Source organism: Epinephelus lanceolatus, chromosome 4, assembly GCF_041903045.1.
Source record: "Epinephelus lanceolatus isolate andai-2023 chromosome 4, ASM4190304v1, whole genome shotgun sequence".
In the NCBI taxonomy this organism is placed as follows: Eukaryota; Metazoa; Chordata; class Actinopteri; order Perciformes; family Serranidae; genus Epinephelus; species Epinephelus lanceolatus.
Window position 1 is genome coordinate 34,902,575 of NC_135737.1, and position 14,260 is coordinate 34,916,834.

The 14,260-nt window shown below is 44.1% G+C and overlaps 1 protein-coding gene across 2 annotated transcripts; it reads left to right on the forward strand.

Moving 5' to 3' along the window:
• Positions 1-405: 405 nt before the first annotated feature.
• Positions 406-9,875, forward strand: slitrk3a (SLIT and NTRK-like family, member 3a). Of its 2 annotated transcripts, XM_033632196.2 has the most exons (3): positions 408-1,201; positions 1,885-1,972; positions 3,805-9,875. In XM_033632196.2, the coding sequence occupies exon 3, from the start codon at positions 3,863-3,865 to the stop codon at positions 6,575-6,577; it is 2,715 nt and encodes a 904-aa protein (XP_033488087.1). In that variant the 5' UTR covers positions 408-1,201; positions 1,885-1,972; positions 3,805-3,862; the 3' UTR covers positions 6,578-9,875. The 2 variants fall into 2 exon arrangements, with proteins under 2 accessions (XP_033488086.1, XP_033488087.1); XM_033632195.2 differs by lacking the exon at positions 1,885-1,972 and having other exon boundaries at positions 406-1,201.
• Positions 9,876-14,260: the final 4,385 nt, after the last annotated feature.

Below are 14,260 nucleotides of genomic sequence, written 5' to 3' on the forward strand. Positions count from 1 at the left end.
GTGTTGCCCGCTGGAGGCGAGGCGGGGGAAGGCACGCAAACGGAAGGCAAAGATGAGGCGCTCCGTGTTTCCCTCCACCACTCCCGCCCCCCCGTAAAATAGCCACGGCCACCCTCTTTGTCCCCACAGCAGAGAGGAGAAGTATTGGCAGGGTGAGGGCTGCCAACTCCACGGGTTTTTTTGCTCGCCCAACTGCAGCCGAGGAAATGACCCTCAGTTGAAGAGTAGCACTGTGATCATCACTAAATAAATCTCAATAATAAATAAAAAGATATATATAAGAGCATGTAGAGAGAATCGTCTTAGGTCCTGACTGTCATCCACAGGTCTGGCAGTCTCACCCACCCCGCACGGCGCGCTCCCTGACTCTCGCTTATTTATTTATTTCTGCTTGGCGCGCGTCCCCGCTGCGAAAGCCGGAGCGCTCCTCGCTCTCCCCCTCTTCACTTCGCTTCCTCTCCTCCTCTCGACAGCATCCAGAACTATAGCGCAACCGTCCCCATCACTCTTTTCCTCCCCTCCTCCTCTCTTCTCTCTCTCACCGCCAGATCTCTCTCCACTGCGTCTCTCACCCCTTTGCCCCCCTCCTCCACCTCCCCGGCTCAGTCCCTCACTCCTCTGACGCACGACAGGGAAACGGACCCGAGGAAAGACAGAAAGAAAGACAGGAGGAATTAAAAAAAAATATTTAAAAAAGGGAAAAAAAAAGAAAAGCAGCAGCTGACCCAATCGTCGATATGATCCAGAGACTCTTGCTACTGCTGCACCGGACAGAGACGCGGTCCTGAAGCCGAGAGGAGAGCACTCTCACCCGGCTATACTGTTGTTGAGCGCTCGCCCGAGGGGGGGCGGCGACGGCGGCGGAGGAGAAGAACGAGGAGGAGGAGGAGGAGGAGGAGGAGGAGAGGGGAGGAAGAGGAAGCGGACGGGCACAAGTCGAGGGCTTGCATTTTAAGCAAACTGCTTAGAGAAAAAAAAAGGAGACGAGAAAGAAGGGGAGAGAGTCAGAGTCACCGGAGAGCGAGAGTGGGAGAGATTGCATTCCTATCACGTCTTCATTTCTCCTCTCTTTTGCCTCAGCCACTGAGAGAGGGTGAGAGAAGGAGGGAGGGAGGGAAAGAAAGAGAGAACGAGATCTAACAAGATTCACACTAGTGGGCTTTTTTTCCCTGATGCTGTCCAATTGCAGTACCAAACTAAGGTGAGTGCTTTAAGCTGTGTTGTGCTGGAGTGTTTAATGAGGGGGAATCTTATGCAGATATGTGTGTGTGTGTGTGTGTGTGTGTGTGTGTGTTCGTGTGCGTATTGGTGTCTGCATAGCCATGGACTTCAAAAAGGGGGACAACAAGCGCTCTCCATACATCGAGAATAACGGATCGTAGGGATCCAGTCGACTGATCAATAGCCGTTTGTTCTTTATTCACCGTTTTCCTGCCAATGTCACGACGGAAAGGCTGCTGCATTATGCTTGGCATGTATTTCAACAAGCGCTCTGCTCTCTCCGCTGTATTGACAGCAAGGTTATTTTGGGGGAAATTTCAGTAAATGAGAGCGGGATTCTCGCTTAGACTGGAGCTTGTTAGACTGCCATCGTTTCACACTAACTTGATATAAATTCAAAGATTGGAGTGGTCTAATTAGACGTATTGAAATTGCCACTCACAACGTGCATCACTTTTAATTCATGTAAGTACAGAGAGCTGAGGAGAATCTCCCCCCAGCTTGGTTTTTGAAGCCATGGCTCATTCACATGCGCATCTCTCCCTCTCTCTTTCCTCCTCAATGCCCTGCTCTCTCTTTCCATCTCTCCCTCTCCGTTTCCTCTTGTTCCTCTAACGGCTCGGTCACCCCCCCTCCTTCGTTTCTTGTTCTTTCCTACCACAGCCCGGCATCGGACGGTGAGCGGGACGCACCGGGCGACAACAGAACACATCGCAGGAGGATATGTGAAGTTGGAATCCCACTAAACTAAGTAGGTATAGCACCCGATTTGATACACCCCAAGGGAATATAACACGGCACGAATTGTTTTTTAATTGCTTGAAATGTCGTTGTTACTTTTTGTGACATCGCATCTGCGCTTTTTTTGATCTCTATCATGGAAGCGGAATCGATAAATCCTGGAGGATTACGCACTGAGAGGGCAACGAAAGCAGAGCATTTTACTGCGAGGGGATCGTGTTCAAGGATCCTTTTTTCCCCTCCTTGGCGCGTTTTACTGTCATGTCTTTTTTGGGGATTACAATATATTTCTGTTTTTTCAACCTCCCTTTTCTTTTCCCTTTTCTGTCGCTGGGCTTTTTTGGTTTCAGCACCATGGACAGCGGCTCTGCTCCGGCACACGGTCCCAGCGCATCTCCTCTGGATTTTCAGCACCTCCGTTTGAACGAACAGCGTCGTGCGTGTGTGTGTGTGCGTGTGTGAAAAGTCCACCTACAGAAAAGATATTAGGAGCTATGTGCATGTGTGTGACTTTTTTCCCCCACTTAACACCATGGAGATACTGAACGGAATCTTCGATCAGCCCTTTTTTAAAACCAAAGCGAGATTTTGCGCATCATTATTATTATTTTGTTTTTGTTTGTTTATTTATTTTTTTCAATGATCCCATCTTCTGGTTATATATGTAATCATTTATTTCCAGGCCGGCCGGATTCACTAAAACACAGCCTCATGAGCTCCTCGGAGCAGCAGCTTCGCCCACTGCGCTTTTCACTTGCACCGTTGTTCCTCTAATCCTCCAATGGCATCACCAATTAGGAAAGCCACAAGAAGTTGCATTGATTGTATTTTTGGCATATGGCAGGTTCAATTACAGTGAGTAAGTCGACAGTTTTCCTATTTTGGGGGTATTTTTTTCCGTGGGGCATTCAACCCAAGAAAACGCCGTGAGCGAAAAGCCTTGGCTCTGCCGTTTGCTGCACGTCGGAGAGGAGACATTGGACGTTTTCCCTTTTATTTTTGTCATGTTTTTAACATCTCTACACTGGTAAATTTAGACCTCGCATCCTCTGCCAGTGTTTACATTTTTACCCATTTTGTTATCTGATTTCCATGAGCTATAAAGGGAGAATATATAAATGAATGTGTTGTATGAGATTCATTTTAACGAGATGGATGTTCAGCTCGTCCCTCGACAGTCCTCATATCTTCCCACTAATGGTCACCGAGCTGACACCTACTCCGTTCCCGTCCTCTCCCTGCGTTGGACCTTCCATGCACCTACTTTCATTTCCACCGCGCTTCTCTGGACTCTCATTTGCCGAAAGAGGGATTGAGGTCCCTGTTATGTAATAAATACAGCAGGGGGACGGTGTCTCCTCACCACTTACCTCACCCACCTGCTGTTGCCTTCGTTTATTCACGGCGATAAGCATCTCTGAGGTGATTTATTGCGACCTTACCAGCATGTCTGCTGTATAATAAATGGCATTCCCCCCTCCCTATATACTGACGTTAACTGTCTGGATGCAGAGATTTGTTTGCGTTGCTGGGTATCATATTACCCATCCAAGAGTGCTGGGTTTATATTTTGTTTGAAATACCCAGCGATACTGCAACATTGAAAGTCCCCAATGTCATTCTATTATTCATTGGTATTCATTTCAAAGCTGTCTTCCATTCTACTGAAACTAATGCACCCTTCCTCTCTGTCTCTCCCACCTCTGCTTGTCTGTCTCTCACCTCAAACTTCACTTTGTGAGGGTGTGTGTACTCCTATGTGTATCTCCTACCCCCCCCCCCCATTCCCTCCGTTCTCTCCTTCCTCCCACCCATTCTCTCTCCCTCTGTCCTTTGTTGCAGTGCTGTGAAGTGGCTCTGTCCCTGGAGCCAAGACTTCATCCCCTTGGTGTCAGCGAGGATGCTGTGGGTTACCTTGCTGAGCACCATAGCCTTAGGATGGACCACCCCGATCCCACTACTAGAGGACTCCGAGGAGATCGACGAGCCCTGCTTCGAGCCCTGCTACTGTGAGGTCAAAGAGGGCATCTTCCACGTCCACTGTGACAGTAAAGGATTTACAAATGTCAGCCAGATCTCCCAGATATGGAGCCGGCCCTTCAAGCTCAACCTGCAGAGAAACTCCATGAGGAAGCTTTACTTTAACAGCTTCCTCCATCTCAACAATGCCATATCCATTAACCTGGGTAATAACGCCTTGCAAGATATCCATGCAGGAGCATTCAATGGCTTAGGAATACTCAAACGGCTGTTCCTACATGAAAACAAGCTAGAAGTTTTCCGGAATGACACTTTTCTGGGGTTGGAGAGTTTAGAGTACCTCCAGGCGGACTACAATGTTATCAAACGGATTGAAAGTGGTGCATTCAGGCACCTTCACAAATTGAGAGTGCTCATACTAAATGACAATCTGATCCCTGTGCTCCCAAATTATCTTTTCCGGTCTGTGTCACTCAAAGTTCTGGACCTGAGAGGAAACAGACTAAAGACATTGCCGTACAAGGGCACGCTGGAGTACGTTGGGAGGAGCTTAATGGAAATTCAGCTGGAGGAGAACCCCTGGAACTGTGTGTGTGAGATTGTCCAGTTAAAAACCTGGCTGGAGAGAATCCCCTACACAGCTTTGGTTGGCGAGATCACATGCGAGTACCCATTCCACTTACATGGGAAAGACTTGCGGGAAATCAAGCGCAGTGAGCTCTGTCCGATGCTCTCCGATGCTGAGATTGAGGCCAAGCTGGGAATTCCCCGGCTCCCGTTCAACAATGAGAACACATGGCCTACTAAACCTTCCTCCATGCTTTCCTCCTTTCACAACACAGCCTCTTCTGTGGAATACAAGGAAAGAGTCCCCAAGCCTACCAAACGACCTCGACCCACAAAGAACCCCCCAACCCCTCGTAGCATCTACCCAGGCATCAACCAGCCCCCTATTGCTGGCTACCAAACAAGGCCTCCCATCCCAATAATTTGTCCAGCCGGATGTACTTGCAACCTTCACATCAATGACCTGGGGCTAACAGTGAACTGTAAAGAGAAAGGCTTTCACAACATCTCAGAGCTCCTGCCTCGGCCCCTCAATGCCAAGAAATTATATCTCAGTGGGAACCTAATACAGAAAATCTACCGCTCAGATTTCTGGAACTTCTCAAGTTTGGATTTACTGCATTTAGGGAATAACAGGATATCCTATGTCCAAGAGGGCGCCTTCATCAACCTGCCAAACTTGAAAAGTTTATATCTGAATGGGAATGACATTGAGAGACTCACCCCTGGGATGTTTCGGGGGCTTCAGATGTTGAGTTATCTTTACTTTGAGTATAATGTCATACGTGAGATACAACCTAACTCCTTTTCCCTGATGCCAAACCTCCAGCTGGTTTTCCTCAATGACAACCTGCTGCGCTCCCTCCCCAATGACGCCTTTGCTGGCACCAACCTTGCACGCCTCAACCTCCGCAACAACTACTTCCTTTCCCTGCCAGTGCGTGGCGTTCTGGAGCATCTGACCTCCATTGTCCAGATTGATCTCCATCAGAACCCCTGGGACTGCTCCTGTGATATTATACCCCTAAAACAGTGGCTGGAGAAGCTTTCCTCAGTCATTGTGGTTGGAGATGTCATCTGCAAGACACCTGAGTTTGCTTTTGGGAAGGACCTGCGTTCACTGGAGGTTGAGGTCATCTGTCCTGAGCTTAAATATTCTTCAGGCCCATCACCGGCCTTGCCCGGTGGGGATGACCTCACCACAGGGAGCTCTGACATGGGGGAGGCAGGTGGGCGAGGGGCTGTCCCACTATCTGTCCTCATCCTCAGCCTGCTCATCCTCTTCATCTCTGCTGTGTTTGTGGCTGCCGGGCTTTTTGCCTTTGTTCTTCGTCGCAGGAAGAAGCTTCCCTTCCGGAAACGTTCTGAGGTAGATCTGACGGGGATCCAAATGCAATGCAGGATTTTTGAGGACCCACCAAGGCAGAGCAGTGCTGGTAACACTGGCACACCAGAGAAACCAACACCTAGTATGCACACACACACTCACACTAGTCACACACATGCCCATGGTCATGTTTATGATTACATCCCCCACCCTGTGACTCAGATGTGTAATAACCCCATCTATAAGCCCAGAGAGGGGGAGATAGCAGAGGAAGACAGGGCGCAGTTTTCAGAGAAGAAAGACAATGGCAGCAGTAGCAACAGTAACTACAGAACCTTGTTAGAGAAAGAGAGAGAGTGGACCCTGGCCGTCTCCAACTCTCAACTCAACACTATCGTCACAGTTAACCACTCCACGGCTGACATGGGAGGATTTCATGAGAACGGAGGGCTCTGCCCTACAGTAATTGACAGTCAGAGGCCCACGCCAACAGTGGGCTTTGTAGACTGTTTGTATGGGACAGTTCCCAAACTAAAGGACATGCATGTGGCGCATGCGCACCCACCAGGCATGCAGTACCCGGATTTGCAGCAGGATGCACGGCTGAAGGAGACATTGCTTTTCACGGCGGGGAAAGGCTGCTACCCCGACCCGTCCCAAAGCGATTACCTCGAGTTAAGGGCCAAACTTCAAACAAAGCCGGATTACCTCGAAGTCTTGGAAAAATCTTACCGGTTTTAACATCTCTAGCCCCTGGGGAAAAAAATACATACAAAATACAAAACCAACACATTCACTTTGCCACCCTCAAAACAAAAATCACCCAAAACCAATATAAAAAACAAACTGGGAAAAAGCAGCATGATATAAAATAAAATATTATATTACAGTTACAAAGTTTCCCCCCCAAATCACTTTGGAGGAGAGGCCATTCTCAGATATTTCAATGAAGTGCCTTTTTTTCAGAGTAGCCAGCAATGTCAACAGCCGTTATTTTTATAATATATAAATATCTCTATATGCCCAAGAGAGAGCAAAAGAGGAACGAGAGGGGCACCGGGGAATAAAACATACAAATCATCCTAAAATACATCTGTCACTAAAACCCCTTTTTATGGAGTTACCATGATGCGCAAGATGCACGGGAGCTGGACGTCTCCCTGACTTAGGGGTTTCCCTTCTGTCTCTTTTACCCCTGACTAGGATGTACAAACACCCGGAGGCCGTGCACATAAAGTTTGTAGGAAATGATGGAAAGAGAGAAAAAATACATATATTAAAATGAACTGCAGTTTGCTGCATGCACTCGCTTCAGTGCAGGAAGCGAGGGGATTTACTCAGAACTATCACATCACATTATGAACAGAGATACTGCAACGCATTTACAGTTCAGTGTTCTATTTAATTTTTATATCTTATTAATATGGTTATTACTATTAATGAGGACTTCTGTCTACATCAGGGTGCTTCTCGTAAAAAGGACGCGCCGACGCACGGATGGTAAAACATTTGTGAATATTATTATAAGACAACGCTCAAGGTTTTCTGGATATTTCCACGCACTTTGTTGACCCAACCCCTCCCCACCCCCCACCCCCCACCCCTCCATTGCTTCTGGATTCCCCATCGTCACCCACTAACAGCTTTGTAGGAGGCACTTTTAATGTTTTCTCTCTCACAAAGATTTGAAGAAAAATGTGCATATATTTATTCTGTAATTTCAGTGAAGAATTTAATTGTAAAGGTAATGTTAAATCAATGTATAGTGATTATGCGTCTGGTATAGCCTTCTTAATAAAAACAAACTCTTCAATCAAATGATGAAAGGGTTGATGCCACGGGAACCTGTGTGTGGAGCACTATTGACAGGCTGTGTATTTGGTGTCTTGTGAAAACGGCATGTTGAGGCTGTGGCCAACCACCACTGAGGTAATGCTGCTGCAGATGGAAGAATAGCTACTGAACCAATAGAGTGCTGGACAGGAATGTAGTGGAGGGCAATAACATTTAAACTCAGTTCAGCTGCTAATTATTTTTGGATTAATAATTTATTTGACATTATAGAAGAAGGGTGAGTTAAAAGGGCGAACTATGTTTTTATTCTGGCAAATATAATTGCTTTTTCTGTCTTTTGGTAGTTTGTTCTATGATCATCACCTGCTGGATATCATAGTGCACTATTTTATTTATTTATTTATTTTTTTTGCCACTACATTACTGGTCCTAATCAGATGCAAGCTGAAGGTAAAAGATCCAGGAAATGCCAGAACAAGTCAAGTGAGATCTGCTGCTTTTAAAGAGGATGATATGACAGGATATACCAAATCAGTGAGGAAGGCCGCAATTTTAATTCTCTAAACGGGTATTGCTGATGTAGGCTAATCAACAGTAATTGAAAAGGGAAAATGGAAATCTGATTGGAAGTCGCTCTCTGAATTTGTGCATCCAATTTCTGACTCCCTCCATAGTAGCAATGTGGATTCAGTCCACCAGAGGGCGATAAAAAGGTGTTCAGATTCATTGGGCATTTAGCAGATTGGATGCAGTTCTAATGTAATGCACAAAATGTTTATCCTAAGAGATCATCATGTCTTGTATTCAGTATGAATTATTTTTGAAATATCTATATATACATATAAATATATATAAAACCTACAAGTGGCATAAGATAATTTTATTCATCCCAGCGCAGCTTCATCCGTTTCATGCTTTTTTCTTTTGATTTTTCTCGCTTTATTTCAACCAACTGCCTTGAAAATGGCAGAATGAAGCAGGTCACTCTGGCTGGATCAACACAATGAAGCATTATTTTCAAAAAAGCAAATCTAAAAAGAGCTGACCATCAGGTTTGCATATTGGTATTATAAGTTTTAGATGGTTTATTCACATTGAAATCCCTGATAATTGAGTCCTCTACCACAGCAAGCATTAGTTGCTTAGCTTTTTGTTTCTGCTGTGATTTTTTGATTTCTCATATTTCTCTGTCCAAGCCTGATTCATTTTTGGGACCAAATAATACAAGCAGACAAAGGTTGAAGCGGCTGTGGAGTAAATATGGTGTTCCAGATACACATTAGTGCTATTGCTTTTTTTCTCTTTTCCTGAGGTGAAATTTTGATTTGGAAAACATATGATGCAATCTTGATGTCTATAAATTTGTGAATATCTATGGAAAGGAGGGTGCATTTCTGTTTTGTTTTCAAATGGGCATGGGTATGCAGTTTGCTTTGATTTCAATAGTTTTACTAGGAGTGATGATCCTCAGTTGCAATTGGGTGTTCTAGTTGCTCATATGTGTCAACATACACTGAGTGGAAGACATGTAGCAAACCACATACTTCCCTGTACTATGGGAAGGCCCTTAGCTAGTTTAGAGCAGCCATCACCAGTATTGATCATCAATGATCCAGTCTATAAGCTTGCATAATATGAAACATTTGACCTTGTGTTGTATTCATTGTTTCATTTCTTTGACAATTATGTTGCTATAATGAGTGAAGGTCACCTTCATTTAAAGCCTTTGTAAGCATGGTAGCATTACGTCCAGGCTCTTTGTTTTTTGAAAGTTTCACAATGCTGTACCCCCATGTTCTGCTGCCCCACTTCATTCCTCTGCTCTTTTTTATTTTACTTTACCACTTAAAACACTCTCACACACACACAAACACACACAGACATGTACAAACAAACCCACACACGCACACACACTCAAACTCACACATACACACACGTTAAGCCTTCCTTTCCCTGACCAAGACGTTAGACTATATGGTCAGCATTTTCAGTGTGCACTCAGTTTGATTAAAAACATAATGCATTACTCTGTTAACCCTCACCATCACCCCCAACCCCCCCAAATGAATAAATAAATAAAAGTTTTGGGATCATTGATGGTTTTTGCTATAGTCCCATATCTTGATAAGCGTTTATCCTCCACCCCTTTCACCCACCCACCATAATATTCCACAAATGAGTGCTGGGCTTTGTCCCATTATACCATGCTGAGTGGTTTTATCCCAATAAATCCTCTTGTTATCCTGCACTACTATCTCCAAGTGATTTCATACTTTGGTGGAATATTAGATATGGGCAACTGACGGGATTGAAGGTTGGCTAAATGTTTCTTTTCTTTTTTTTCTTTTTTTTCCTGTGTGTGTCGTTGAAATGTAAACACTCACTGCTTGTTTGAATCTCTCTCTATTCAGTCAGTGGTATTTGAATTTCGCAGTGGAGTTAACCTTTCCTTCAACATCTCTCTTGAGGTTTGTACGTTGGCAAGACTTCAGCACGGTAAATGCAGTGTGTGCCTTTCTTTCTGTCCTTGGCTTTCTCCGTGTCTCTGTCCCTGCAACTTCCTTTTTTTTGTTCTTGCTGTCTTTCATGTCTTTCTCTCTGCACTGATGGTGAGATTGTATTGTGATGCATTTTGTTTTTCCATTTTTGAACTGACCTTTGGCTGTGTTACAGGTCACCATAGGCATACAGTTGGTCTAGGGTCAGCTGTGTTTCCTTAGTCTTAGTTTTAAGTATTTTAATGAGCAAGCAAAGAGAAACTTTGTGTAGATGTTGCCTATTTTTGGATTAATAACAGTCATAGTGTATCAACATTTGAAATCCTTCAGGAAACACAATGTCTACCAAGGCTCTCTTGCACACTCTTGACCCTTTGATACTTGCATTACTGAATGAAACCCCCATACTTCAATTCGCTGTGTCATGCATCTTTCACCCTAGCTTTAGGCTGTACTTCATTTACTAAGACATTTTGTGTGTTGGATTAATGGTGGTTGATTGTTTGATGAAGTGATGCAAACTCCAATACCACTGTCGCTATGTTGTAAATGTTGAGCAAGCTTTTTCCGCGGAGTTGCTCTCCTTGTACTTAAGTTAAATTAAGAGAATGCTCAGCACACTCTCCCTCAGGCATTTATCTAAAAGTCTTATTAGAACATAATGCAGAATATAATCCAGCAACGCATGCTTATTAAAACACACGTAATGACACATAATTCTATATCAATTGGCTGATTTAAACCTTAACCATGACATAGCTGTTTCAAATTAGCTCGTTTAAGAGATATGAGATACTGTAAGCCTATTAGAAAAGCTTGTGTAGGCTCTCACACCAGCTCAGGATTCGCTCTAGCCATTTGCTGTAAGTAAATATATCTTTTGTGTTGAGTAGAGGCGGTAACCTGGATGTGACTGTGTGAATTACAGGCACACTTTTTAGGTGGTCCCCAGGGATGTGGTTACATGTGTGGTGTGGTGTTGTATTTTCCTCTCTTGTTTTTTTGCTCAGGATATTTTTGGGCCTCTGGTTGTTGTTTGGCTGGTATGTGCCTGCACTGCATAGTGGAAGAGGGGAGCTGTCAGTCGGCTGTGCACCTATGTGTGTCTGAGTGTGTGCTGGCATGTGTGTGAGAGAGGATGCCAGACAGACGGATACGTAGATAGATAGATATATCTGTCATTGTCTGTCACATGTTTTGCTATCTGTTCTCTTGCTTTTCCTTGCTCCATCAGTGTGTGTTTGTTGACGGGTATTTGAGAGAGTCTTAATTAGCCAAGACATGATTTGGAATGGCAGCACGGCATGAATAGCGAGAGGAATAAAATGGGAGGAAGGGATCAGTTTGAGAGCACTATTGATGGGAGGGAGAGCACAGACAAGCGGCTTAGGGAAGGGTGAGAGAACATGGAGTTGTCAGTGGAGGATTGTGAAGGATGTGCCACTTAGAGAAAGTAGGGATTCTTCTTGCTCTTTTGTCGCTGAAAGAAGCCGTAATTGTCCAATTAACCAAACTGAGAGTCCAAAAAAAGCAGAGAGAGCATGCCGTGGAGGGACTGAGAGAGAAGGCTGTGACCACTTATATTTTTTTTTGCATTATGTGTACGCGTGCATGTGTGTGCACTGCGTGTGTTACGCTTTCTCCATTTGGGAAACAGGGAATTATCTCCAGTTTGCTGAAAAAGCCAATCTGTCTCCGACCATGGTGCTGAAGTTGCAGTATACTGCAGGTGCTGCATACAGAGAGGCACTCTCCACTTTTTGTGCATGCGTGTTTGTGTGTGGTGCAGAATGTGGGGGAAGGCTCTCTCTTGCCTGCGTGTGTCGAGGAGCTTATTTGAGTTCTGTGTGATTATGCTGATGGCTCAACTAACTTCTGGTTTTCTTTGCGGTATCATAAAGTGCTGTGTGTACCTTAGTGCAAAGACAGAGGAGCATGCAGTTTTTTCCTGTTATATATATATATATATGCACTACAAGGCTGAATACTGCACCAATTTAACAACTTGGACTGTGTGGATGATCCTCAGAGGACCGACTGTCACTTGACAGATTTGCCACACATTAGCCTAGCTGCTGCTAAAATTATGTTACAAGCATTTTAACAGGGACAAATTGTATATTGTGCAACAACACAGAAATAAAAGAGAGTCAAACCAATAGTAGAAAACAGAACCACTCAGATTGCTACAGTTTCCTTGGTCCTGAGATCACGAGAAAGCCTTCAACACATCACTTGACTGTGCTGCAGTGCAGGAGCTCAACTGACCCAGTATGTTGAAAGCGAAGGAGGTGGAGGGAGAGGAGAAAGAGAGGGAGGAAAAGGGGGTGCAGAAGGAAAGTGTGAGTGCGAGAGAGGGAGAGAAAGGGTGATTCTCAGCCCTCTGCTACTTGTGCTGCCGTCTGCGCTGCAAAGCTCTGCATTCGTATTGTTTGCCTAGTGAATTTTTGGGTCCCCGGAGATTGTGGCCCTCTCTCCTGTCTAAAAAAAATACTGCAAGTTTGGGAAAAGTTAGAGTCATTTGTGCTGCTCAGCAGTGCGCTACAGTCTTAGCTCCTGTACGTAAGAAAGATTAGCAATCTGTGTCGTTATCACTCATTTCAGGGAAGGGGAGGGGAGGCATAATTTCGTAAAATAAAATATGGAGCATGGTGTCCCTGGCTGGTGTTCTGAATAGCCCATCTCTGTCTTTGTTCCGCAGTGTGGGGCCTACTTTGTGCTTTAGGATGGCCAGCAATGAATTTCCTGAGGACTCTTCTTCTTCTTCTCATCTCTTTCTACCCCTTCTCCGTCTTTATTTCTGCATTTAAACTGCAGTGAGCTCGGCCACTGATCTTTTTCCTCCATGTAACCATTACAAATGAGGTGACATTTGCACAAAGTCAATCATCTGTATCCTCCCCTGACTCCTAGTCTCATGTGGTTTTATATTTTTCTCTTCAGTTATTCTCTCTGCTGCACTTGTTTTAAACCCTCCCCCTCTCTTTACACTTGTTTGTCTTTCCATCACTTGTTCTCATCTCCATCTGTACATGGATCTCTTATTTACTACATTTACAAACAGCCAACTGTTGACCTGCTGACCTTGCTGCTGGTGTGTATGTTGTGCTCGGCTGGGTAATATTCCACTGACACCAGTTTAGTTCAGTCATGTATTTTGTGCTTTGCTTTCGCTGACATGGTGCAACTGCTTTTGCGGCTAGTCTCAAAGAACAAGGCAGTAGTATGTGTGTGTGTGTGTGTGTGTGTGTGTGTGTGGCCATCTGTGTGTGTTAGTCAGGTGCTTTGCTTTTTGGTGAGTGCTCCATGACATCTACAAGTGACCCGTGAGAATGGGCCAAACTGGTTGGAATAACAGTGTGATAACTCTGTAACAGAGCAGGACAACTTTATGTGTGGCTCTTTTTTTCTTGAACATCCAAGGTTGAGTAGGGCTGAAAAATATATCAATATTATATTGATATCATGATATGGGACTAGGTATTGTCTTTGATTTTGGATATTGTAATACTGTAAGTGCTGTCTTTTCCTGGTTTAAAAGGCTGCATTACAGTGAGACTAGGGGTGTAGGAAAGAATCGATGCAGCAAAGTATTGCGATATGTTTATTTTGTAATATCGTATTGTCACACAGTGCCAAGTATTGATTTTTTTATTATATAAATTATTACTTCATACTTTAGAACTAAAGTGCCAGTATTTTTCTGATGTTTCAAAGATTTCACATCAGTCTTATTTGTAAATGCAACAATTAAAACAACTAAGCAGCACAAAAAATGCAGATTTTGGTTTTATAACTCACTAGGGGTGGGGGGGATATCGATACAGCATAATATCGCAGTGTTTTTGTGTGGCAATATTGTATCGTCACATCGTATCAATTTTCATATATAAAGTATATTTCCAGTCCATTGGATATATTTTGCTGCAAGAAATGGCTGAGCTGAGATAAACAAACTGAGAAAATTACCTTATTAGATAAAGCAGATGTTGACAAAGTTTTCCTTTGAGGGCTTAATTAACAATTGAAAAAATATTAAGCATATTGCAACATATTTAAAATCACAATAATATTGGATCGTGACTTAAGTATCGTGATAATATCGTATCGTGGATCCTCCGGTGATTCCCAC